The following is a 26,890-nucleotide window of genomic DNA, read 5'->3' on the forward strand; positions in this document are numbered from 1 at the left end:
GCATGCGCACAGGGGCGGCTGGTATCTGGATGACGAAATGCCCCGGCAATCGCTTCGGACGCATTTTCAGCCTAAGGCTGGATAAGGTGCTTTAGTTCGTAGGACACCCGGAGGTTTAATCTGCGTAAAACGTTAGCTAGTAGAGCAGTGTTTCGCATGACTTCACATGTACAATAGGAATTACACTGCTTGCCTTCTCAGTGGGCGGGGGAGGAGCCGAAAGGAATTTGGAACGCACAAAGAGTTTAATCTTTTATGCAGAAGTTTAATCTGCATTAACATTTTCTCCCATCGCTTTTTTTGAGCAGGTCAATTGTGAAGTGACTTGCCCAAGGTCACACGGCTGGTGAGTATTGTGTCTGAGGTCGGATTTGAACTCAGGTCCGCCCGACTCCAGGACCAGTGCTCTATTCAGTGTGCCACTTAGTCGCCCCCCATCACTTTCCCAAGCCTAGGAATCAACAGAACAATCAATCACGCCCTGATTTGGAGGCTCTAGATAGCACAAGTAATCCGGCCCATTTTCAGCCTCAGTTTCTCCATCTGTAAATGACTGATCTAGATGCCATCTACGGTCACTTCCAGCTACAAGTGCTAGGCTCACTTCAGCCCGTCCCTAGAATTTCTTAAAAGGTGACATCGTCTACAAGGACAGGCCTGCTAATGTCACTCCGCTCCCGCACAACATCCACATTTATCCCCTCTGTTGGGATAATATCAAATGCCCTTCCCAACTCGACTCCAGCCCGTTTTACTTATGCTTGTTGCATAGAGCTTGATTCATACAGGCCAGTCTCCCGTGCACTTGACTAGCCGATCCCTGGAACTATCTCTCTTCACCTCCCCCTTGGAATCATCAGCTTCCTCTGAGGACCATCTGCAGCCCAACCTCCCCCCTTTCCCTGCACCCACAGGAATCTGATGATTCACATGTGTCTGGGTTGGGACTGTCTGACTCTGGTCTGTCCCTGGCCTCTGGTACCTCAGAGGTTAGCGGAATGAAATGGGAAATACAAAGAAATGTAATATGAAAGCTGGGAAGACCCAAAAGAATGCCCTCCACAGCAGGGGTGGTCATGGCCTGGGCTTGAGGAGGAGGGGGCCGTTCTATTGCAAGGCAGGGCCAATTGTTGGCAACCTCTCCCCATGCTGTTGGGTCTGCCTTCTTTTACAGAGGAGTCCTTTAGAGGCTTCTATTCTCCAGACTCAGCCCTGCCACTTCTTCCTACATCTGTTTCACAGCTCATTGGGTGACATGGATGCAAGGCCTGTACTTAATCCCCTTCTCAGGCTTCTCCTCAGCTCTTCAGTTTTCTTATCCCAGGGAGCTAAGGACTAAAAACTGCTCCAGATGTGGTCTGACAAGGTTAGAGGGACTTATACCTCACCATGTATACTGTGCTGACTCGTATTGAGTTTATCTCTAAAATCCCCAACTTATTCAGGAAATTTGAAACTGACCTTTGGACTCCAAGTGACCTAATGAATTTAATTTTAGATGCAGCCCCTGCTCCAGCAGGTCAAGATCTTTCCACTGGGTCTTTGTCATCCAGTGTTTGCAAATTTGATGAGCCTGCCAGCTCAGCCTTTATCCAAATCAATTATAAAAATGTTCAACAGCTTAAAGTTCATGCCCTCAAGGAACAGTAAAGAAATATCAGAATACCAAGTAGAAAGGGCCCTGAAGAAGGTTCTAAGAAAATTTCAAATGGTAATCTATGTCTTCCCTCCATCTCCTCAGAACCGTGACCCCTTGCTAAATTCCTGAAACCTAATGTCTGGTTACCACCCTTCTACCAAAACAACTTGAGAGATCTTTAGAGGGATCTAAGAAAAAAGCAATAACTGCATTATGGCTGTAGCCCCTTATTTAAAGAAAGAAGTATATTCTTGGGCTTCTTTGGTTCCAAGGCCACAGGGATTCATCTGAATTTTGCTTTCCACAGAAACCATTTTCTAGAGCCAATGAGCCTCACCTAGCCTGAGTCCTATTTACCCTGGCCAAAAAAAAAAGGTTAGAAACCCATTCCAAAGTGAAAGACACAAATATTAATCTGGATGAACTGGTGGTATTCCAAGACTTAAGAAATAAGTGAAGTAGGGGCGGCCAGGTGGCTCAGTGAGTAAGAGTGCTGGCCCCAGAGTCGGGATCATTCCGACCTCAGATACTTCACACCCACACAAAATAACTGGCCGTGTAACCTTGAGCAAGTTATTTAACCCCAATTGCTTAGGGGCGGCCAGGTGGCAGTGAGTAAGAGCACCAGCCCCAGAGTTGGAAGACCTGGGATCGGTTCAGGCCTCAGATACTTGGCACCGACACAAAATTAACTGGCCATGTAACCTTGAGCAAGTTACTTAACCACAATTGCTTAAAAACAAACAAACAAAAAAGAAATAAGTGAAGTAAAGCAGTTAAAGAGAAAAATGGTTTATTTGGTGGTGAGTAGAAAGCGCTCCTGACTGCACTGCCCTTGGCTGGAGACATCCGTAGGACTGAGCTCCAGTCATTGATACCAGTCCTGCTGTCCCTGAATCCCTTGTCTCTATCAGAAAAGGCTGGACTCCTCTTCTCTAGCAGGAGGCAGCAGCCACTGTGCCTTCAGGCAGACCAACATGTGATGGATTCTCCTTCTTCTCTTCAGGTTTCATGGCAGGAAAGAGAAGGACCTCCTGGAGAGAAAAACATGTCAATTGAGGCCTGAACCTCCCAGTGAATGCTCCTGCTAACACTACCCCTGCCCCAGCCCTCTGTCAGGAGGCAGGTGCCTAGTACACAGATCTGGCAAGGAGAAGAAAGCAGCTGGCTCCTTTTCCCCTTTTATCCTAACTAGAGACCAACCCCATCACAAAGAAGAAGCACATGGCTGCCTCTCCTTGCTGGATTTTCATTTTATCTTTCTATAACTAGGGACACATTTAGGTTGGTTTGTTTATGCTTCAAGTTAAACTTGCTTTGGGATCACTATGTCTTAAGGGCCTGTAGCCATTTACCTTAATGTTGTTAGAGTCTGTAAGAAACATAGTGAGTCTGTCGATGCCCATTCCCCAGCCAGCCGTTGGTGGGAGACCATACTCCAGGGCAGTACAGAAATTGTCATCAATGACCATGGCTTCATCATCACCTGCAGCCTTGGCCTGGAGGAGGAAGAAAGGGACATGAGGGCATGCTGAACACCTGTAGTGACTGGATGCCTGGAGTCCAGCGATTGTTTCCTATCCTTTTAGGGAACTCACAGCAACAAAACTGCACTGTAGATTAAACTCTACACCCTGCAGATGATGCCAGGTTCCCTTCTAGAAGAGGATAAAGCAAACTGCACGTGTGGAAGAAAGCCACCTCAGCACAAATGCAATTCTCAGTAAAATAAAACTGTACCCACTACTCAGAGAGCACAGATCTGAGTCCAGCTACATAGATGGGCCACCCCGCTTCCAGATAAGTGTGTCAGGGTCTGTATTTCCAAGTGGGCTTCCCTTCAGAATGGCCTCAGTCCAGCCCTCTCCTTTTCACATAGGGTCACGGAGGGCACAAGATTGGAGCCCGTGTCTTCGGATTCTGTGTTTGGTGTTGCACAGTAATTTGTTTCACAAACCACGGGTCAGACTCCTGCTCAGCACCTCCCTGCTCATGCCCATTCATCCCCTACCTTGGCCTGTTCTTCAAAAAGCTGCCGCTGCCGCACAGGGTCGTTCAGCTCAGTGTAGGCGTTGCATATTTCCTTCTTCATCACAAAGAGCTCAAAGCGCTCCGTAAGGCCGTTTTTGGAGCGATGCCTGGACAACAGAAACCAAAGGATGGTGGTTAGGCAACTTGGAGTGCCAGCGGGTGGTTTACTTAAGAAGATCAGACAATCACAGATTTAGAGATAGAAAGGAAGGATCTCAGGGCTTCTCTAGTTCAGTTGCACCGCTCTCGATTTTCAGATCCAGTTTTCCCCCATGCTACAATGGGGCAAAGTCCATTAGTCATCTCACAATGGATACTTTAAACACTAGTAATAAGACACTTTCAAGGGTACAGACCAGAGCTCAGGTACGTGCAAAGACTAGGCGCTATGCCTTTCAGTAAACCCACAACACACAGTAAAGAGACACCCAAGATCTCCTCTCCCGGAGAGCCATGCTGTATCTTACCACTTGGCCAGGGGGCTCATTATCTGTGGGTGGTCACAGATGAAGGTGGGGTTGACGCAGGTCACTTCCAGGAACTCACCTACAAGCTGAGCGATAAAGGACACAGTGGAGAGAACAAGTCTCAGCAATGCTTCCCTAGGCCCGATCCTACGTCCCCACCCAAAGGAAGGCCACAATACACTCCACATCTGGCTCATGTTTCTCCTGTCTATTTAGCTTGACTCTTCTGCAGATGTCTCAGCTGGACTCTCCTCACTGTGGGCTACTATCTTCACAGGGAGCAGAAGGAGCCATCCATCCCTGGATGAGAGGGACCAGGACCCCAAGGTCACGATCACTTACCTTGTCAAGCAGCCTTGCCGTAGTTCGGGGAGGGGGACACTCCACACCTCTCTCCACACAGATGTCATCAAGAATCTTACGAGTTTCTGTTATCCAAACACACAAAATTAGGGGGGAGCTCCCAAGTCCCTGGGGAGGAACTGTGTAAAGGACTAGGGCAGAGCTACAGGGATTTGTAAACCTTCAAGCATTACGTAAAATTGAGTTATTAGCAACGACTGTTTCTGATCCAATGGCTAAGGTCAAGGAGAAATATAAACTGGAGAATCGTCTTTACCTTCTGTTTCAAAAAGGCTGGTCTCGGGAAGCTTTGTGCCCAGAGCTTTCTCAAGCTCTTCTACCATGCTGATTCTGCGGAAGGGCGGTGTGAAGTCAATATGGTAGGCCTCTCCCTCTGGGCCATCTGGGTGATAGGTGACCTTGTGACTTCCTGTAATGTTCTTCACCATTCCTGAGAGAGAAACCTGCTCCTTAAAGAGGATCTGCCAACATCCCACACAGCCCTTCCCCCATGTGGTGCAGAGAGCACATGTCAAAGGCATGGTAGAGAGGGTACCTGAAATCATCTTCTCGGTGATGTCCATGAGATCATGGTAGTCTGCATATGCCATGTAGAACTCACAGGTTGTGAATTCAGGATTGTGAGTCAAATCAATTCCTTCATTCCTGAACTGGCGTCCAATTTCATAAACCCGGTCAATGCCACCAACTACCAGCATCTAGGCAGAGAAACCAGCCATGATCAAAGCAAGCTTTGGTAAGAGGACCTGCAAAATTTACTGGTAATCCTTAAAAGAAGAAACACAAACTATCAATAACCATGTGAAAAATTGTTCAAGATTCCTGTGTTAGCAAAGTAAAAAATGAAATAATTCTAAGATACTTTACACCCATTAATGCTGGGGAGAGCTGCAAGAACTGATGTAGAGCCAGTAAGGATAACTCAATTTATCCTCTAACAACTTGGAAAAAAAATATGCTGAAAAACTTTTAACTGCAATGCCAGGGGAGCAAAGATGATGCATAGGGCCCACCCATGGACAGAGACGGGAAGGATTAAATCTACAGAAAGAGATATATTTTTTCCACTTTTGTTTGACTCTGCATATTTGTTATAAAGGCTCTGGGTTCTTCCCCTTGGAGGTGGCAGGAAAAAAAAATGTATTTTAATTTTAAAAACTCCCAAGCTCAAGAGATATATAAATTTCTTATGTACCTTCCCACATGAAAAGAGTCTGTCAACAATCATTTTATTAAGCACTTACAATGTGACAGATACTGTGATAAATGTTGGTGATACAAAGAAAGGAAAAACATCGTTCCTGCCAAAAAGGAAATAACATTCTAAAGGAGGCAACATGCAAAAAACCATACATTCTCTATAAAGTATAAATGGAAGGTAATTTTAAAGGAAAGCTACCAGCAGTGTGTGTGAAGAGGTGGGGATGGACTAACAAAGACCTCTGGCAGAAGCTGGAATCTGGGTAGAGTCTTAAGGGAATTGAGGGAAGGGAGGAGACAGAGGAAAGGAGGGAGGGAGGGAGGAAGGGAGAGAAAGAGAAGAGAGGAAGAAAGAGAGAGAGAGAGAGAGAGAAAGAGAGAGAGAGAGAGAGTGTGTGCATGCAGGCAAAGCCTGCTGGGCATGGGGGACAACCAGTGAAAAGGCATAGATACAAGAGGAAAGAAAAATAGGGAGGGAGGTTTTTTGATTGAAAAAAAAAAAATTTAGTTTAAAAATTGAACAACAAAAAAGCATGGGGATGGAGTGTCATTTGGGAATAGCCAAGATGGCCAGTGGTGGCTGGGTCAGAGAGTAGAGTAAGCCACGGGAGTTTATTGAATGGAGATCTGAGGGAAGGCTACTGCAATAGTGTAGGCCCACGGTGACAGGGCCCTAACAGGGTGGCAACCATGCAGTGGAGAAAAGCAGATGTAAAGAAGAGAGGCTGTGAAAGTAGAAATGGTGAAGACTTGAAAGCAGATTGGCTCTGTGGAGCAAGTGCCAAGAAAGGAGCTGAAGGTCACACCCTGGGAAGAGGGTGATGCCCCAGCCATCACAAGAGAGGAGAGTTCTGTTTTAGCCTTGCTGAGCTTCCTACCATCAGGAAGAATACGTAGCAAACATGTATTACAAATATGTGGAGTGCTGAGGATCCCCAGCAGGTAGAAGAGAAGAGTGAACGAGGATTCTGGTAGAAAGGAGAATGTCTTTGAGGTCCTATTTCCAATCCTGAGGATGTTGTTTCCTCACACCCTTCCCTGTGGAATCACTTGTATGTCCTATTTTCCTGTTGCCAGGCCAATATGACTTCTCAATTAGCTATCTGCACATACAAACCCAGGGATTTCCTATCCCTTTCCTTCTCTAAGAGAAAGGATTTCTTCTCTTCTGACCTTGTGATAGAGCTCTGGGGCAATTCTCATATACAAGTTCATGTCCAGCTCATTGTGGTAGGTGATAAAGGGTTTGGCAACAGCACCACCTGGGATGACATTCATCATGGGTGTTTCTATCTAGAGAAAGAAAAATAGTCAGTTGTCAGTTAACTCAGAGACACTACAGATTATGTACATTTATTTCTAATTCTCAGTTAGACCATTAATCAAATGAGAATTACAGAGGCTAAAAATTTGGTTTACTAAGCCTGTGTGCCTATAATTTTTTATTAAAAAGATCAAAAATGTCACTAACATGACACCATGAAGACTTCCTTAATGTTGTAGAAGTGGGTCAAAGTCAAGAATGCTCCAACATTCCTGGTATTTATTTATTATTTCTTTTTAAAGTCTCGTAGCATTTATTTATTTATTTATTTTTTCCTTTTGGAGGGCAATTGGGGTTAAGTAACTTGCCCAAGGTTACACAGCTGTTTTTTTTGTGTGGGTGTTAAGTGTCTCAGGCCAGAACTGAACTTGGGTCCTCCTAACTCCAGGGCCGGCGCTTTACTCACTGTGCCACCTAGCCACACCCATTCCTGGTATTTATTCCCAGGATAGAGGAAACACTGTGGGGAAAGACCATCTCAACTGGGCTGAGCTTGAGCCATGTGTCCATGACCCTTTGCCTAAAGATCCTGTTTAAGTCACAAACTTTCCTCTTCGCTGCCAAGGGGTGGGCTCTTCAGTTCTAGCAAAAGCCCTGATCTATGTACAGCAAAATCCCAAGATTGTACTACATTCTGGGCTTGGAAATAGTGTGAATCAGCTAGGACTTCATGCTATCTAGAAAGGGTTAATCCTATATCAACTTCAAAAAAGCCTATACCAGCAACCAGCCCGGAGAATTACACCATTGTATCTGACCATGGGAATCTCCTGAGACCAACAAGACAGGAATACACAAGAAAGTCAGGCCAGGCCCTTTTTTAGTATGTCCACCAGTCACCTCCTCAAGCCAGCATTCCTGCTCCCTGTGTGAATGCTACTCTGGAAAGTCAGGTCCCGTCCTGGTACTTGGGGAATTGAGGAAACATGGGGGAACAAGGACACTGGCAGAGAAAGGACTCCCTCCAGCTGGAATTAGAGGTTACTGACATACAGCAATCCTCAGGAAGGAACAGGGAACAGCAGGGAAAGTACATATTAGGAACATCTTAATAAACACTCCTTGCTCACCTCCAGGAAGCCCAACTCATCTAGGAAGCTCCTTATGTAGGTGATTATCTTGGAGCGGGTGATGAACTTCTGTCTCACAAAGTCATTCAGGATCAAGTCTAGGTATCGCTGGCGATAACGTGTTTCCTTTAAGAAACAAACACAGTAGTTAGCAGCCATCGTATCCTGAAACATTAAATGCAGATGGGAGACCAAAGGCCTAAGATTGTGAACACCAAGAGGTGGTAAAGGAACAAATAAGTCCTAAAAAGGACTGGATTCAGAGAGAGGAGGCACTGGAAGCTCACCTTGTCTTTGAGGCCAAAATGAAGGTGCGGCAACATATGAAGACACGGTGACAGGAGAGTAATCTCATGGGGAATGATGCTCAGCTCCCCCTTCTTGGTCTTCCCTGGATTTCCCTGAACCCCAATAATGTCTCCCCGTCGAAGTTTGTTATTTATATGAAAAAATTCTTCTTCTGACTTATAATTCCTGAGGGGAAGGGACGTTCAATTCAGGACACAATGCCCGATTTCAAGGTGACCCATCTTCTCACCCTGGTCCCTCACTAAAATCCTAAACAAATGTAAGGTGGTTGGTTCCTTTTAGATTCTCAACCAAGTTGAGGGCAGCGTCCTTTTCCCATTTCCCTCCCAGAGCCACAAGTCCCTCCCTCCCACCATAATTTGCTGTTCTTTTCCATCAATAAATCCTAGTTAACTGATCGACTTGAACTCTGCTTATCTACCCAGCCTCATCACACTATGCCTTCGATAACAGGGTTGGGAAAACAAGACCTACAGCACCTCTAACCCCCACATGGAATGGGCCAGCCCATGGAGGCCTTTCATACCTGGAATTGGCCATCACTTGTAGCTTGACTCCCTCTCCTCGAAGATCATAAAAGATGAGTTTTCCCCCAGAAGCTCGTTTTGCATGGATCCGGCCTACAGAGGAAAAAAAGCAGAAACAAGAGAATAATTTATACAATAACACAAATATTGTAAAGATAATCAACTTCAAAAGATTTAATAACTGATTAATACAATAATCAAACAAAATTCCAAAGTCTGACGATGAACATCTATCTCCAGAAAGAGAGCTGTTGGCCTCAGGGTAAAACCAAGGCATATTTTTTCTCTCTTTTTTTTGGACATAGCTAATGTGGGAATGTTTTACAAGACTATATGTATCTATAATGAATTTTGTTCTTCTTGCCTTATCAGTGGATGGTAAAAGGGAAAGGAGAAGAGAGGAGAGGATTCAAAACTGAAAATAAAATTAAAAAAAAGTAAATAGTAAGAGACTGGGGCAGCTAGGTGGTGCAGTGAATAGAGCACTGGCCCTGAAGTCAGGAGGATCTGGGTTCAAATCCAGCCCCAGATACTTGATACATGTACTGTGTGATGTTGGGCAAGTCATTTAACCCCAATTGTCTGGGCTTCCCCCCTCAAAAAAAAAAAAAAGTAAAAGACTTTCACTGGACAAGTCAGAAACCATTTTTGTTAAGTAGGATAATTAGCATTAACGAGTACCCTCCACACTTGTACCAAGGTTATAGCAAACAGCAGAATGAGCCCACTTCGAGGTCTTAGAGAAACTTTCTTCTAATTAAACTAAGAATCATATTAGTTCCTTTGATCCAGAAGCAACAGAATTCTAGTACTCCTACCCTCAGTTATAGAACACCAAATCCAAACATTTAACTCAGCTAATAAGTTTCATGTTTTTCATGAACCTAGAGTCATGAAGGGTGCTGGTCTTAATGACACAGATTACAGATGCCTTTATAGGTTAACACATTTCCACCCTTATCTCTTGTCCTGGTTTCCTCATTCACAGATCCGCTAAACATAACTGGATCCTTCAGGATTACCCTCTTTATTTGTGAAAGCTAGAAAACTGAACTGAACCAACAGACTGGAAGTATTTTTACAAAGGAAAAACCTCTTATTTCCCCCCAAACCACTTCATGGCCCACTGTAGAACTAGAGTTCAGGAGGGGTTATTGCCCAACAGGAGAGAATACATACCTGCCACTCTCACAGTGATGTCAGTCAAGTGGTCGCCTGGTTGTAAATGATTATACTGCTCAATGAAGTGAGTAAGTGAGATGTCCACGTGGAACTTGTGTGGGTAGGGGTCCTCTCCACTAATCTTCAGCTGCTGGATTGCCTGGCTTCGGATCTTGTAATATTGCTGTCATCAAAACATGAAAGACCAAGAGCACTTATTAAGCCCTTTCTAGGGTCAGGTCCTAGGAATATAAACAAAGGTAAAGGAGCCTCTCTGCTCTCAAGGAGCTCCCAGTCTGATGGGGGTGACAAATGTAAACAAAGCTACAGCAAAACCCTAGTGAGAAAGCACTGGCTTTGGGGGGGGACCACAAACTCATCTATGTTGTTCTTGATTTCTATGGTCACATCCTGCCATCTCTACACTTTTACTGTTTATTCTCAAGCATCATTACCTTAGAAATACTAAAAAAAAAAAAAAAAGACTTCAAATGGGATCTTCCCCTATATCTGAAGTTCAAGCCATTTGTTCACGTCTGTCCTGGCTGGCAGTTAGTTTTGGTTTACTTAATGACTGTTTGTAAATACAAAGGCCAACAGAAAAACTGCTCCTACTGGGAGAAAAATCTAGAATTTGAGAGATCACAGTCAAATATATTCAGATGATATCTTTTCACAATGGCTTAACAAAACCATTCTGGGACGTCACTTGAACCATACTTGGACATTTCATAGCATCTTCTATTTATGTCTTCCTATCACCATTCTCTATAGTTGATCAACCAACTGACAAAGAGTTAAAACTCACATTTGGGTCCAGGCTTTCCTCATCAGCAGGCACGCCATTGTCAACAGCATGATTGGTGGTGGGGGCTTGATTCAGCTGTTTCTCACTGAGCTCTTTATGCTTTGCCTCCTTCTCAGCCATTTTCTTCTCTGCCTTCAAACGTCTCTTCAGTTCACTGGGTAAAGGTAACGACAAATTTCAGTCTGGCCACTGCCTGGGGAAACCAGTGAGATCTTCTGGCTATGGACCTACTTCCCAGGCATCCTCACTCTAACTCTAACACCTGAAGAGTTACCAATCAACAACTTAGTCACTTAACCACTGAGTCTATACCAAACAAGAAATGGGGGTAGAGTGTTGAGAATATGGCCAAAATAAAATACTTAGTTCTCAGGACCTAATTCAAAACCTAACAGGAGAGCAAGGGAAAATAAATATGAGGGCTAAGTTTGATGCTCTCCCCTCAAATTTATTTTTCCTTAGTGATACCCCCTCCCAATTTTTCCAAGCCTGTAGATCCAGAAAGGAAAATTCTATGAACAAAGAGAAGCTGATTAGAGCACACAGCCCAAGAAAAAAAAAGACTGTCTCCCTGTCATCTTCAGAACAATGAAGGGATCTTGGCCTGCCAATCAGTCTGCTCACAGGGCAGAATCTATCCCTGTAACTGATAAACTCCAGAAGATGAAGCTCTTATTTAGGAGGTGACCTAGCTTGGATCATGGGAAAACCACACTGATTTACACATAAGCCCCTCACTCCTCTTTCCCTCATGCCTAAGAGGGCAGATGACCTTTTTTATATTTTATCTAGGAAAACGGAGGCTCCCTCTACTTCTCCTTTAGGATTACAGCTTCAGAGAGGGAAGGAGCCTCAGAGACCATCCATTCCAAGTCCCTCATTTTACAGATGAGGGAGCAGGCTGAGAGGTCACACAGCTACCAGCTGCCAGTGTAGGATGGAACCCAGGTCTTCTGAACTTCTGAAGTTTGGCATTTTAACAGCTGCATTTGGCTTTTTCATACTTCACAAGTCACCCTCAATAGCTTGCTCCTCTTTTGCTACTTTTTCCTTTACTTGTACGTTTGGTTTCCCCTTTCTCTTTCTTCTACTGATGGGAAGACATGACACTCACATAATTTAGATGAGTAGAGTCACCTTCAGGTGATATATATTCATATCACACAATCTTTCCAGTACAATGAAGGATCATTAGACTAGGTCTGACCATTTGTCCTTTCACTGGATTCCAAGGTCCCCTATCTAATCTAGGAATTCCATCTGCCCTGTAACTGAATCCTCCTTCCTCACCTGTTGTTTCTGCCAATTAGAATGTTATTTCCTTGAGAGTGGGGATTGCCTCATGTTTCTGGTTGTATCCTCAGCACTTAGCACAGCGTCAGCATTTACGGGTGTATTTTTTCCCTTTCATTAACTCCATCCCTTTTTCTTTTTCATAAGCTTGCCCCTTCAGTCATCACTTCTTCATAATCTTTGAATTCTCTTTAACCAATGGTTCCTTTCAATACCTACAAACATGCTCAGATTTCCCATCTTTAAACAATCTTTATTTAAAAAGAAATAACAAGAAGCCCCTTTATTTGATCCTACCATTCCATCAAGCCATCACCTGTATCTGTCCTCCATTTATCTTCCAAACTCCTAAAAGAGCTATCTCTGTTTGGTGCCTCCATTTCCTCATTTTGCCTTCTGTTCGCAAACCCTCATGATCTAAGTTCCAATCCCACCACTTAGATGAAACTCTTATAAGACTCCAAATGATCTCTTCACTACTAAATCCAATGCTTTCTGACTTTTCTGTAGCTTCTGACACCACTGACCACTTCCTATTCCTAAATACTTTCTATTACCAGCAGATCCAGACAATCTGGTTTCTGATCCCATTCCTCTTTCTTGGTCTCATAATCCTTGTCCCACCTCTTCCTGTGGTTGTATCCTAAGACTCTATCCTGGGCCCTTTTTTCTCTAGTCTCTAAAGCTGTTTTCTCAAAAGCTCCCATGGATTCAATGATCACATCTATGCAAATGATTCCCAAATCTACATATCTAGCCCTCCTATCTCTCATGAGAGGCAATCTAATTCACTAAAATGCCAGCTGGACATTTTAAGCTCAGTATGTACTAAATGGAACTCTTCATCTCCCCACAAAAAAATTTACCACTTTCCACATCTCTATTTCTGTTGAGGGCATAATCATCATGGCATCCAGATGGGACCTGAGAGGCCACCCAGACCACTCCCCTCATTTTAAATATGAGAACGAGACCAAGAACCAGGTCGCAAGGCAGCAAGTGACTCCAGACAACAGGAGCAGCCTCTGTACTACCCCATCATGCTGCCTCAGCTTCTCTCAGACACCTGCAAGCATTCTCTCCTTCTTGTCCTGACCCCTAAAGCCAGTTAAGCTGCCAAGTCTTGTGTTCTGCTGACCCAGCTCTCCCATCCTTCATAGCCACTGCCCTTGCTCAGGCCCTCATCGTCTCATTGGGCTCTTGGAACAACTTCCTACCTGGTCTCCCCTGCCTCCACTCTCTTCCCTGGGTAAATGGACATCCTTTAATCCCAGTCTGTCCATGTCAATCTCCTGATCAAGAAGTTTTCATGGCTCCCTACTCGCTGCCTCTGGTGCTGCCTTTGCCATCTGGTTCCATCTGTCTCCCCAGACAAACATCAGCGCATACTCTCCCTGTCCTGAGTCTGGGCCTCTGCATGACTTGCTGCCATAACTGGGATGCTGACTGTTCACTGCTGCCCTAGAAAAGCCCCAGCAGCCACCTCCTCCAGGAGGTGTGTCCTCATCTCAGTTGTTGGTGCCCCCCCTCCCCCCAGTGACATTGTATTTCCTCTGTATTTATGCTTATAAGTGTGGTTTTTCCCGCAGTAGAATATAAGCTCCTTAGTTTTTTCTTGTTTATGCCAGGCACCCAATAAAGGCTAAGAGAATTAAACCTTAAGGAAAAGTGAAAATTTCTCTGCAACATGTCATGCTGCCTTGATGTACCCAAGAGAAGCTTGAAGATCGTTTTTTTTTTTTTTAAATATGTGAGAGAACCCCATTCAGAGAATCAGAGAATGTTTGTTAGAGAGCTTCTGGTATAACTTCCACGTAAGTAAACTGAGGCCCAAAGTGACTGGCCCATTGTAACAAAGCTCACAAATGGCAGGACCAGGACTTCTCTAGACTCCAAGCCCAGGGCTCATTTTTATTGCCATGAAGCAATTCTTTGCCTTTGCTTAACAACTGTCAAGGTGGACATTTTATGAACACAAATTACTGGCTTTCCTCACAGTCCATTTCACACCACTGGCACCAGTGTTCCTTGGATTAAGATTAATTCCTACTCCTGAAGACTTCCACTATTGTTCAGCAAGAGGACTGGAAACCAAAAGACTGAGTACATGATCAACTGGATCCACTGCACCTGCTTAGTCAGTCAATGAGCACTTATTAAGGACCTTGATAAGTGCTCCCCCTAAAAAATCCCGCCCTCAAGGAGCTTACATTCCAATAGGGAAGAGTTGTAAATAACTAAACGTCTAGAAGATACCCACAGAACAGACAGAAGGCCTTCTCTGAGGGGAAGACACTGGCACATGGGAAGACTGGGAAAGGCCTCTTGCAGAAGTTGGTATTTCATCTAAGGCTTGAATAAAGGACAGGACTTGCCACCTTGACAGTTGTTAAGAAGCAAGAAAAAAGTCAGTAGTTTCAAAGGAAATAATGAAAAAAGCGGGAATAAAGGCAGCCTAGCAGCAGCACTAGATTAAAACTGTGATATGAAGTAGGAATGCTCAAAATTAGTCTTGCTACCCTGCTTTTCTGCTGGATTTCCTATAGGGAAATACCCATTTTAGTCGGATTTCTGAAGTTCAGAGTAAAAAAAAATGAAAAGTTTTTTGGTATTTGGTTAAAAAGAGATGTCAATCAGTGAAATACATTAAGTTATACAACATACCAAACACAGTAAACTAAACCTAATAGTTTAGTGGTTGATAAACTCAAAGACCTCAAATACTGAGATAAGGTCCTAGTCTTGGTAAAAAAACTGGAAAGTGGCTTGGCCTAAATTGGGTATAGAGTAACACCTGAGACTGCATGCCCAAATAAGCTCCAAATGGAGCTTTACTTCATTTCATTTACTTTAGTGGAGGAGTAAAGGGGAAGAGAGGAAAAATACTTGATAGTTGAAAAAAATTATTTATTTATTAGAGGTAGATCAGACTAGGTACATGACATACAACAGCAAACACAGCAGTATAGTGTTTGATGATCCCAAATACTACAGCTACTGGGGTCAAGACTCACTATTTTACAAAAACTGCTGGGAAACCTGGAAAGCAGTCAGGCAGAAATTAGGTGTGGATTAACAAAACTTTAAAACTGGACTAAGACTTTTCAGACATCCCATATATCAGGAATAGATTCAATTTATAAGAATAAGTGTCATTTCCCAATCCAGTGTGACACAGTATACCAAGATAAACTCCAAATGGCTCCATGACTTAGACATAAAAGGTTACATTGTTAGAGGAAAAAGGAAGAATACATCTATCACAACTATGGAAAGGCATGGGAAGAGTTTATGCATGACCAATCAAGGGACACTGAGGGTCACAGAATTTAAAACAGATAATTTTGATTACATGAAATTTACAAGTCTTTGAACAAACAAAACCAATGTAGTTAATATTAGAAGGACAACTGGGGAAAAATCATTTGAGCAAGTTTCTCTGATAAAGGTCCTTAGCCAAGATATACAGTATGTCCCAAAAATCTTGATAAGGCTTAAATACTGAACAAAGACACCCTATACAAAGAACATTTAAATCTATAAAAAAAAACAAGAGCCATTGCCCAATAAAGAGTCAAAGGATGAGAACAGAAAGTTTTGAGAGGAAGAAATTGAAGCTATCAATAAACACATGAAAAAATGTTCCAAAACACTTAATAATTAGAGAAATGCAAATGTAAGAAATTCTAACATGTGGCCATCAGAAAGGCAAAGGTGACAATACAGGAAAATGACAGCTGTCTGAAGGGGGCCCACTCTAATCCCTGATTTTGGTTCAGCCATTCTGGAAAACAATGAGCAAGCACCTTGGTGCCCTGGGGGTTGGTGGCTGAGGAGCACCCCAGGTTCAACCTTCCAGGCTAAAACCACTCCAGAGGCTGGGAGAGGCTTTGGGGAGAAAATCAATTGTGCAGCATCCAAGATAGATGAACTCAAAAGCTGCCACTCATCACTAAAGGAAATTAATTCTGGAAGTTGCCCAGTTTTGTACTAGGCAAGTCATTTAACCTGTCTGCCTCCAATTCCTGAACTGCAAAATGGGGATAATAACTGAATCAACCTCCCAGGGTTGTTGTGAGGATTACATGATGTAACAACTATAAAGCACTTAGCCTGGTGCCTGGGTTGCAGAAGGCAATTAATAAATGTTTGTTTCCTTTCCTCCTTCCTGTGCACAAACCCTCTGATGCAGAACTACTATTGGGTCTATACCCCAAAAGAATCAAAGAAAAAGGAAAAGGTTCTGTGTGTGCAAAAACAACGGAACGAAGACAAATCAGGGACAATGTCTACGGAGCAATAAAGGAAAAAGAAACCCCCTTCCTCTGTCAGAAAAGCCTTGCCCTAGTGAAAGAGTGGTAGTCACACAACCACAACTTCTCCGACCCCACTCTTCTCAGCAGGTATGGCACCCAGGCCCCCTAATGAACTATCACATTTGTGGCAAAATACCCCACCACTAACAGCAATCAGAAGCTGGATCAGGAGGGACATCCTAACAACATATAAATGAAGAGGACCTTTCTGATGTCAAGAGAAGGCTCTTATTGCCCCTTGTTCCCCAGGAGACTGTAATTAACATGAGTTTTCTTCCCATTTTGGCTCATTTGGGAGTCCAAATTTGGTAAATCATTCAACAAGTTTTTTTATTAATTGCCAATTGTCTGTCAGGCATAGAGCAATCAGCTCACACAGTTCAACAGCAAAGCTCAAGGTGAGAAATTCTGAGTAACTGATTTTTTTCCTCCCTCAATCATATGGCAAAGAAAAACCCCTCAATACACAGGTCCAGTAGTTTTTGAAGTTCCATAAAATGCTGTTTCTTTTGTGATGTGAAATCCCTTAGAGAAAAAAGGCAAGGTGGAGAGAAATGAGAAATGAACATTTTTCACTTTAATTATCAATTTCACTCTGTGTACCATAACTGAGGCTAAACTAAAAGCCTTCCTCTAGATCTTTGGTCCTGAAATGAAATGAAAAAGCATTTGTTTATTAAGACTTTACTATGGGCCAAGTACTGAGCTACATGCTGGGGGAATGAAAGACAGTTCCTCTCTCAAGGAGCTGGCAGTCTCATTGGGGAAGACAACATATGTAGAAGAGCTATGTAGAAAGGCCCAAAGGTCCTTAGGGCTCAAGGATGAGGTTGATGACAAGGTGCATCAGTCCTCAGCAAGCAACTATGTTGCTACCTGTCACAATTTAGGAATGAGGGAAGGTTTCTAAAAAGTCCAAGAGGAAAGGGAAGTCTGGGTTCTCCTTGGGAGGAGTTGAGGGCTCAGCGTCTCATCCGGAATGGAAAGTTGATAGAAAGTAGGAAAATGTGAGGGGGAGGAGATAACTGAGTCCTGGTGGGCACCAATTCCCATTGGGCCCTCCAGTGATCCCTGAATGGAGTCTGGGGCTGCTTGCCAGTGCAGGGAAGATGAGGATTCACACTAGATCCAATTCAATTGCAACGGGATTAATTTCTGACAGCTTTTGAGGTTTTTCCGACTCTCCAAACTTCAGCACCCCACCTCAGCTGCAGTTCCACCTGGGACACTGCAGCCTGCACTCCAACTCTCCTTAGAAACCCCTTCTCCCTGAAAGATCACTTCTGCAGCCTGCCTCTCTCCAGTTGGCTGGGGCCTCCCAGAACCACTTAAGGAGGACCTCCAGGCCAGCCATGTCTTCCTTCCCCTCTGTACTGCTGGATTTTCTCTGAGATACCCCAGGTTTCTTAATCTCTCCCCATTCCGGGGGTCCCTTTTATGTGTTTTCTTCCTCCATTAGAATATAATCCCCTTGAAGGCAAGGGCTTAGCAGAGTGCCCAGCACATACTAAGAGCTTAATAAATGTTTCCTGACTTGGGTTGACAATGCATGGATACCAATTTCATGATTTTCCCTCTCAGTTCTACTCCCTTTTCCACTCACACATCTCTGATTGCATCAGGTCTGTTGTAGATACCTTGCAGACTATTCACCCTCACCATTGTCCTTTGGTGACCCACAACAAATTCTTCAGAAAACTTGGTATGTCATAACCCCCAGCCACATATCATCATTAAAACAATACTGATGTTTAAAAGGTGAACCTTTCTTTCAGGGAGAAACCTGAGGTCATTAAAAGGACTGCTTCCTCTTATTCAACTTCGGGCCCTGTTTACTAACTATCCACAATACCTTTCCAAGAGATATATCCTGCTGAATCAGCTCTCCCTGGACTGACCATTTAATTGCCTGTTTGTCTGGACAGTAGGCATTCTTTCCCCAGGGGGATTTTCCCAGGTGCAGTGTCAGGCTGAATTCTTTTGAGTAATTATGGATTTCCTTTAGGAGATTACAATGTTCTTGTGCTTGATATAATCAGAGCAGCATAAGCCAATGAAGCATCTAAGGAACCTCACCATCAAAAGAGAATCTTTTCCCCAATCTGATCCCACACAGGCTCCCTAACAGACAGATATCTTTGTTTAGTGTAACCTCCCTATTTTAGGGGAGTTCAGAGAGATTTTGATATTAATTAAATTAAAATCTAATTAAAGAGCGTCAACAAGAAATGTTATCTCTCTTGTTATTTTTCAGAGAATCTTCTAAGATTCTGAAATACACATAAGTGAAATCCTGCTGGAGGAAAACATTTTGTGGTGCCTTTTTCTTGGACAGACTAAAATGACTTTTATATTGGGGCAGCTTGGTGGCGCAGTGAATAGAGCGCCGGCCCCGGGAGTAGGGAAGACCTGAGTTCAAATGCAACCTCAGACACTTGACACTTAACTAGTTGTGTGATTTGGAGCAAGTCACCTAATCCTAACTGCCTTGCCTTCTTCCCCTCTTAAAAAATCAAAATAAAATAAAATGCTTTTTATAACCAAAAACTAAAAACAGTAGAATCTTGTATTCTTTAGACTTCTGGTCAATTATAGAACTGCAGGGATGGCTAGTTGGTGTAGTGAATAGAGCACCAGCCCTGGAGTCAGGAGGACCTGAGTTCAAAATCCAGCCTCCGACTTTTAACACAACTGTCCTGCTCCCACCCCCCCCTTCCAAAATGGAAAACAAAACAAAAAAAAATTATGAAACTGTAAAAATGCAGCCTACTGTAGGAGAATGTTCATGAAAAGTCCCACAGTCCCCTTTTTATCTTCACCAAGGACACTCCTGATGTGTATGTGGATTATTCTCATCAAGATTTTGTAGAGATTTCGGTTAGACGTAGGAGACACATTAGATATCATTGAATCCAATCGCTCCATTTTGCAAATGATGAAACTGAAGTCCAGAAAAGTTAAGTCACCCAGCTACTCAGTGACAGGTGTGACATTTGAACCCCGGCCCTCCAAGTTCAAATCCACTGCTTTCCTCTGTACCACATACTACCTCCCCATGAAGAAGACCTTGTGAATCAGTAATTACTGATATTCTCAGTCCTTTTTCTGGCATAATAAAGTTGGATATTATTTCTGAATAGCTGATATTCTCCCCTCATTCAGTTAGCTCCAGAATTTATCCCTAAGTGCTCTCAAAACTGTTGACCATGGCACAGAGCTGCCAATCATTTTCTCTCAGGCCATTTTTGCTTCCTTATAGAACAGTCAATCAGTGCTGGGGATACAAAGAAAAATAGAACTAGACACTGCCTCCAAGGAGGGTAAATTCTAATATGGGAGACAAGAAAGAAGTAACCAGGTCCACATAAGACTGACCCACAGAGAAGATATGGAAGGCCTCTTCTGCAGGAAGAAAAATGGAAGATGAATCTGAAACATATCAATGGCATCTAAGAGGTAAGGTGGCAGAGATTACAGGCACAGAATAGCAAGCTGGGGACTGGCTGATGGAGAAGCGAGTCTGTCATAAAAATCTTCACAGGTTTTCCATTTTTGTTGTCTTCTGTCTTTAGTTTCCTTCTTAAACAACCTTAGGATGATCTGACTTACTTTTCCCTCCCCTGCTGTTCACAATCTTTTGCCATACACCTCTGTAAAGATCTGGCAAATGAGCCCAGATTCTGAATGGGTGTGTTTCCTGGCCGAGGCAGTGTTCAGGTTCCCTAGATCTCTGTGGGCCAATTGATTAGACTTCCTTAGGAAGCTGTGATAGTGGATCCCTTTACTTATTTCCCAGCATCAACAGCTAATTTAAATAGTTAAGTTGGAAGTGATTCAGTTGTATCCTCTAAGTTCTTGTTACTCCTTTCTCTAATTTGGTATTGATGTCCATGGCCTGCCTGTTGATAGGCAGCTGAGTCAGCAATGACTTTTACATGAGTAAATGTCTAAAAATATAATCAATTTTATTTTCATGTTATTTGATCCTCACCGTATCGAATACTCCCCAAATGTCTTCTTGAATTATTAATGATAGAGATGTAAGGCATAAAAACATTCTCTTATTAGGAATAAACCAAGTTTTCCAACATTTTGGGTCATCCACACTATGCACAACCTTTACATTGAAGTCATTGAGTATAAATGTAAAGGTTGCCCAAACCTTATTATCAAGTTCTGAGCTGACTTTTTCTATATCCTACTTTTCTGTCCCCTCTATCTCAGGCCTGGGACCTCTTCTCTGCGCTACTTCACCTGGTGACCTCATCAGCACCGGCAAACCGCGCCCCCCCCCCCCCAATTACTATCTCTCTCCTCTGCATCAGACATTGACAGAAAAGTTGCAATTACCTAGAAGAAAGCACCTTTTTGCAAAGCTTATTGAGAGCAGTGCCATATGAAATCACTGAGCACCTGATCAGTGATGTTTCTTGGTGCCCTTTCTAGCTCTAAGTCTATGCATTTAGGACACACAATTAAACCAATTCCACCTTTACTGGCTGATTTATAGCTCTGGCTCAACTCATGCCTCTCTCACAAATCGTTCAGCTTCTCTCCAAATTCTCTCCATCTTCCTTTTGTTCTATCTATAGCAAGGCTGTCAAGCTATTAGGGTTGAATCTTTCCAATAACACATCCACTAGATCCCTGAACAAAGATCTGGAATTTGTAATTAACAGGAGCAACATTTACAGTTTATACAGCTAGACATGGAGTTCTGGAAGGCTGCTTTCTTTTTCCACCTTTCTCCACCCCCCAGAAGCAGAGAGGGAGACACAGGCCTGACTGAGGGCCTTCATGGCTGCCTGGCCAGAGTACTCATTCTCCATGAGCAGAGAGAGGGCTTCCTGCCTCTTGGTCGGCACTCAGCTGACAATCTGTGGCTGCCAGGACCAGAGATGAAGCTCTTTCAGCCTGAGCTTGCAATCCACTAGCATGGCCATCCAAGACAGACACTGTGGAGGGATGTGGCCACTATGCTGGTATTAAAATGTTCACAGGCTATAGTTTAAGAATAATCCCTATTCTCGATTGGACTATCTAGTAGAAAGATAAAGATTGTCTGATGTGCATTATAAAATCCACTAGGCTTAAATGCCAACAATAAGTATGGGTTTAATGGATCTGGCCCTATGATTTACTAGGTATGGAGTGGAAGCCACTTCTCCCAATACCAGTGATAACACATCTATAATTGACCGACATCTGTGTATGGGTTGGACAAGATGGCTACCAAGGTCCAGTTCTCAGAGGTACCAGAACACCAAGAGGAATGTCTAAGAGGCAGGACTCGACTCTTAACACATTTCCTTCCTTCTCCAAGGTCTTCAAAACCTAGCTCAGTCTTTCTCCCCTCCCCAACTCCTACCCTTATACTAGGGGACTTCAATACCCCTGAAACACCCTAAGCACTAAGCACCTATTCATTACACACTCTACTCCAGCTTATCCACACATAAAGCTTCACTCTCCATCTTGCCATCACCCACAAAAGCACCCCTTCCATGTTCAAGAACTGAAATGCCCTTATCTGACCTTATCTTTCCACCTCTCCCTCAGTCTTCCCTTACAGTCTACTGTTCATCCATACCAAGACTTCCAATCCCTTGGCCCCTCAGTTCTCTCCCAGGACACACTCTTCACACCCTCCTCCTTTCCCCATCTTGTCCCCTTGGTGAACCAGCTCAACTCTACACCGTCCTCAAGGGCCCTCATATTACTGACTGCTCCCTGGCAAAGCCTCTGACATGGATCCCCCCACCCCATCTGTTTAACAAAAATGGAGAAAAATCAGGAAACCATGTTGATTGAGTCCACTACAAATTTGTACCAAATTTTGATCGGGTGGAAGATATGGATTATATGGTAGAGCAATTCTTTTACACACTTCTCTAACTCACTATCTCACTCTCCACAAGGGCTCTTCCAAACATTTTCATCCCTTCTGAAATCTTCAATAGCTTCTACTCCCCTCACCTTCTGAGCTGAGAACCTTGCCTTACCTCTTACTGAACAATTTGAGGCCATTCAGTGAGTTCCCTCTTCCTTATCCCATGCCTCCAGTCACTATTTCCTTCTCCACCTCTTCTCATACCAACAAGGCCCTACTCCTGGCCAAGGCTAACCCCTGTACACGCACAAATGATCCCATTCCATTGTGTCTCCTCCAAGATATTGCCCCCTATCATTCTCTCACTTATCTTTTATCTCCTCTTGACTACAGGATGCCTCCCTAGTATCTACAAATACGCCCAGCTCTCTCCCACCTTCAAAAAATCCTCACTTGATCTGCCTATCCTGAATAACCATCATCCTTTATCTCTTCTAGCTAAACTGGAGGAGGCCATATACAAATAGGTGACTGCACTTCCTCTCCTTTCACTCTCTACAGTCTGGCTTCTAATGTCATCACTCAACTGAAAATGCAGTCTCTAAAGTTACCAATGATCCCTCATTTGCTGAATTCAGTGGCTTTTACTCAATCCTCATTCTTTTTGACCTCTTTGCAGCCTCTGACACTGCAAATCACCCTCCTCGATACTCTCTTCTCTCTAGGTTTTTGGAACATCACTCTCTCCTGGTTCTTTTCCTACCTAATCTGATCACTCCTCAGTCTCCTTTCCTAGACCTTCATTCAAGTCATGTCCTTTAAGGGTAGGGTCCCACAGAGCTCTGTCCTGAGCCTTTAAAGTACATGGAGGAGAGAGACAGACAACAAAACCAGAAAGGGGTCAGGTTATAAATGCACTAAATGTTCCCTCTATTCTACTTCACTTGGTGATCTCACCAGCTCCCATGGATTAAATGATCTCTGTCAATGATTCTCAAAATCTAATTATCCAGCCTTAACTTCTCTTAACCTCTAGTCTCTTATCTTCTGCTGCCTATATGATATCTTGAACTTAATGTCCTCTTAAAACACATGCTCACTGTTTTCTGCCTTTCTTTGAATTTAGGGATAGCTTAGCAAAGTGCCTGGAACATATTTAGGTATTTAATAAATGTTTATTGACTATCCATACTCAAACTGCTAATATACCTAAGAGAGAAGCTCTTTAGAAGGAAATCTTAATGCTTGACTTGATAGGACACCTGTTGCTTGGGAAAAAAAAGTTAGCTAACGCTCTGTTATATGAGCTCAATAGACACACTTATACAAAGGCAGGTGATTGTAGAGTAAGACCTATGTTCTCTCCAATTTAATATTCACTGCAGGACTTCATATTCTAAGCTCAAACAAGAGAAAACTGAAAAAATAGTATCCGAGAAGTGCATATAAATTCTCTTTATTTTTATGGATCAAATGTGAGCCGATTTGGTAAGCAATGCCTCCCCGGTCCCCAACCAATATTAAATACAATTAGGTAATTTTTGGAAAGCTGTCTGGAACAACCTAGGATTCAGCTTGCTTTCAGAAAATCCTTGAGGAATAAATTAAGAATTTCTATAAGGGGAAGTTCTGATTGACATTTTCATAGCTTAGTGATTTCACTGATTGAACAGTCAGTTCAAAGGCACTAAATCAATCTTTAGTCCCTGTCTTCAAGGAACTTACAACCTAATGGAGAAGGCAACATGTAAATAACTGGATACATAAAAGAGACATTTTAAGTATACTGAGTTCAAATCCTGCTTCGGACACTTCCTAGCTGTTGACCCTGCCTCAGTTTCCTTACTTGTAAAACAAGAATAAAAATAGCATCAACCTCACAAGGCTGTTGGCAGGATAAAAATCAGTAACATGTAATGAATGCACTTTCCACAGTATTGCTCATTTCCAGGAAAACCCTCCCTTTCCGGGAGGGGATGGGGCAGGAAAGACAAGGGCGGAGCACAGATCCCCTTTACTAGCCTCTCCATAGACCCCGGGAGGGAGACTAAAGGAAATTCTCGCCCCTTTAACCCGGAAGAGGACGCACAGCTGCGGCGGGGAAGGAAACACCTCTCCGACGAGCACCCCCAGCCCCAAACTGAAACCTCTGGTCTCCGGCTGGCCCCGGTGCATGCTGGGGCTTGTAGTTTCCGGCGGCGAAGGGGGCTTCTTCGAAGCACGTCAGCGCCCACGAGAGCCGCCTGAACGGCTCCAGACACAGCCTCCTCCCCGGGGAGGCCCGAATGGCTCTCCGCCCCGGACTCCACCGCCTTTCCTGACCCAGGCCCTCTTGTAGAAACGCTTACTTTTTGCTCAGTTTCGTCTCGGCGCCGTCTTCAGTCACCACCGCCGCCTGTACCGCTGCCATCTTCACCCCAGGGCCCGACCTGAAAGGGACTAGGGCTCCGATAGGAATTTCCGGGTCAAACCCGCCTTTATCCGGAAGAAGACGGGGCTCCGACAGAGCCTGCGCACTGTGAACTTCGTTTTCCTAGAAGACGTTGAGAGCCGACTTTCTAAGAGCGATTTCTTTTTATCCCTTCCAGCCAGCCTCTCTCCTAAGCCGGGAGGGAGAGGAACCACTACAAGGTTCCTTGAGGGCGGGTATATAGGCCTTCCTTTCCCGCTACACTTCCCCCAACCCCCCGCTGGGGGAGCATGCGCACAAGGTGCTTTTTTTCCAGCTCAGGGTAGGTCAATGTAGGCAAGGCGCTCGTGCTCGAGCTCGCGGGCGCGCGGAGGCGTCTTCCTCCGAAATGGGCGGGGGATTAAGAGAGGAGGTTTAAATTTCGAGCGGCCACTGGGTGGGCGCAGGCGCACTATGGCCTGCTTCAGCACTGGGGTGCTGGAGAGCGGCGGTGGGGCGGTCTGAGGAGGCCGTGGTCGGAGCCCCTGCCCGCGCACAAGCTGGGGTGATTCCCCCCCCCCCCGCCCTTCCTCCTCTCCTGGTCCCCTCTGGTTTCCGACCAAATGAAACAGCCTCAGTTAAGGACCTCCTAAATGCAGGACACTTGTACTGGGTGCTCAGCATACAAAGGGGTAAAAATAATGATACAATTAAATTCACTCCTTGAAGCGCATATACTCTAATGAAGTGCCATATCTCCTTCCTTCTTGTTCGGTCATTTTCAGTCATGTCCCCATCTGGGGTTTTCTTGGCAGAGACACTGGAGAGGTTTAGCCATTTCCTTCTCCAGCTCATTTTACAGACAAGGAAACTGAAGCAAACTGGGTGAAATGACTTACCCAAGGTCACACAGCTACTGTTTGTGGTCCTCCTGACACCAGTGCTCTATCTACTGCTTAAATAGTTTTAAGTTATTAAGACTTTTAAGACTGTTTAAAATAGTCTATTAAGATTGTTTAAGACTAAGTTATTAAGACTATTAATTCACTAACACTTTTGGGACATCCTGTATTTTAACTGTAGCTATTATATGAAGAGCCTGTTCAAACAATTTAAATAATTATTTAGTAGACTTGCAGTGACCTTTCCATCAAAACCCAGTGTCCAAAACTGAACTTCTCTTTCCACACAAGTTCTCCCTTTTTCCTAGCTTTCCTATTGCTGTTGAGAATGCCTTCCATCCTCCCAGTCATCTAGGCTGGAAATTTAGGTGTTCTGTGCTCTGCTCACATTCACTCCCTATATCCAATCAGCTGACCACTTGGTCATTCAATAAGTATTTATTAAGTAATGTGCAAAGTGCTGGGTATACAAAGAAAAGCAAGAAGTTCTTTCCCTCAGGGAGCTCACAGTCTGATGGGGAAGCCAACGAGCAAACAACTACAAATGAACAGAAAGAAGGGACTGGGAAAAACTTCCTGTAGAAAGCGGTTTTAGCTGGGGAAGTCAAGAGGTGGGAAGGGAGTAAGTGCTTATGTTTTGTTGTTCACTCGTGTCCCTCTCCTCATGACCCACAGACCCATCATAGCACACTTGACCCTTCTGTGCTCCATTATTCTCAAAGTCTGTCCAAGTTCGTGTTCATCGCTTCCATGACACTATCCATCTCATCCTCTGCCATCCTCTTCTCCCTTTGCCTTCAGTCTTTCCTAACATCAGGGTCTTTTCCAATGAGTCACATCTTATTACATGGCCAAAGGGTTTAAACTTCAGCTTGAGTATTTGACCTTCCAGTGAACAGTCTGAGTTAATGCCTAAGTATTGACTGATTTGATCTTACTATCCAAGGGACTCTCAGAAGTTTTTTCTAGCACCCTAATTTGAAATTGTCAATTTTGCAGCACTCAACTTTCCTTGTAGTCCAGCTCTCACATTCATACATTGCTACTGGAAAAACCATAGCTTTAACCATATGGACCTTTGTCATTAAGGTGATATCTCTGCTTTTTACTGTGCTGTCCAGATTTCCCATCAGTTTCCTTCCAAGGAGCAAGCATCTAATTTCATGGCTGCAGTTGACATCTTCAGTGATCTTTGAGCCCACAAGTATAAAATCTGACACTGCTACCATTTTTTCTTTCACTATTTGCCAGAAAGTGATGG

The 26,890-nt window shown here is 43.8% G+C and overlaps 1 protein-coding gene across 1 annotated transcript; it reads right to left on the reverse strand.

Moving 5' to 3' along the window:
* Positions 1 to 2,415: 2,415 nt before the first annotated feature.
* On the reverse strand, positions 2,416 to 24,863 carry LOC138160869 (lysine--tRNA ligase). Its single transcript, XM_069087697.1, has 14 exons — positions 24,687 to 24,863; positions 10,900 to 11,053; positions 10,110 to 10,275; positions 8,930 to 9,023; positions 8,382 to 8,568; positions 8,095 to 8,220; positions 6,874 to 6,993; positions 5,036 to 5,198; positions 4,757 to 4,930; positions 4,480 to 4,565; positions 4,138 to 4,223; positions 3,651 to 3,777; positions 2,995 to 3,138; positions 2,416 to 2,673 (listed from the first exon to the last, which is right to left on the reverse strand). Exons 1-14 carry the CDS (start codon positions 24,746 to 24,748, stop codon positions 2,575 to 2,577), a joined length of 1,788 nt encoding a protein of 595 aa, XP_068943798.1. The 5' UTR covers positions 24,749 to 24,863; the 3' UTR covers positions 2,416 to 2,574.
* Positions 24,864 to 26,890: the final 2,027 nt, after the last annotated feature.

This window comes from Petaurus breviceps, unplaced genomic scaffold (assembly GCF_028583685.1).
Source record: "Petaurus breviceps papuanus isolate PSGF00001 unplaced genomic scaffold, PetGlider_PUasm1.0 182, whole genome shotgun sequence".
Lineage (NCBI taxonomy): Eukaryota > Metazoa > Chordata > Mammalia > Diprotodontia > Petauridae > Petaurus > Petaurus breviceps.

Bases quoted from the DNA above. Each gene is read 5' to 3' on its own strand.
- LOC138160869 (XM_069087697.1), bottom strand. From the start codon at position 24,748: ATGGCAGCGGTACAGGCGGCGGTGGTGACTGAAGACGGCGCCGAGACG. The intron at 11,054-24,686 runs GTAAGCGTTTCT...ACCTTTACCCAG, and splicing joins GAGACGAAACTGAGCAAAAA to TGAACTGAAGAGACGTTTGA. The intron at 2,674-2,994 runs GTAAATGGCTAC...TTTTCTCTCCAG, and splicing joins CAGACTCTAACAACATTAAG to GAGGTCCTTCTCTTTCCTGC.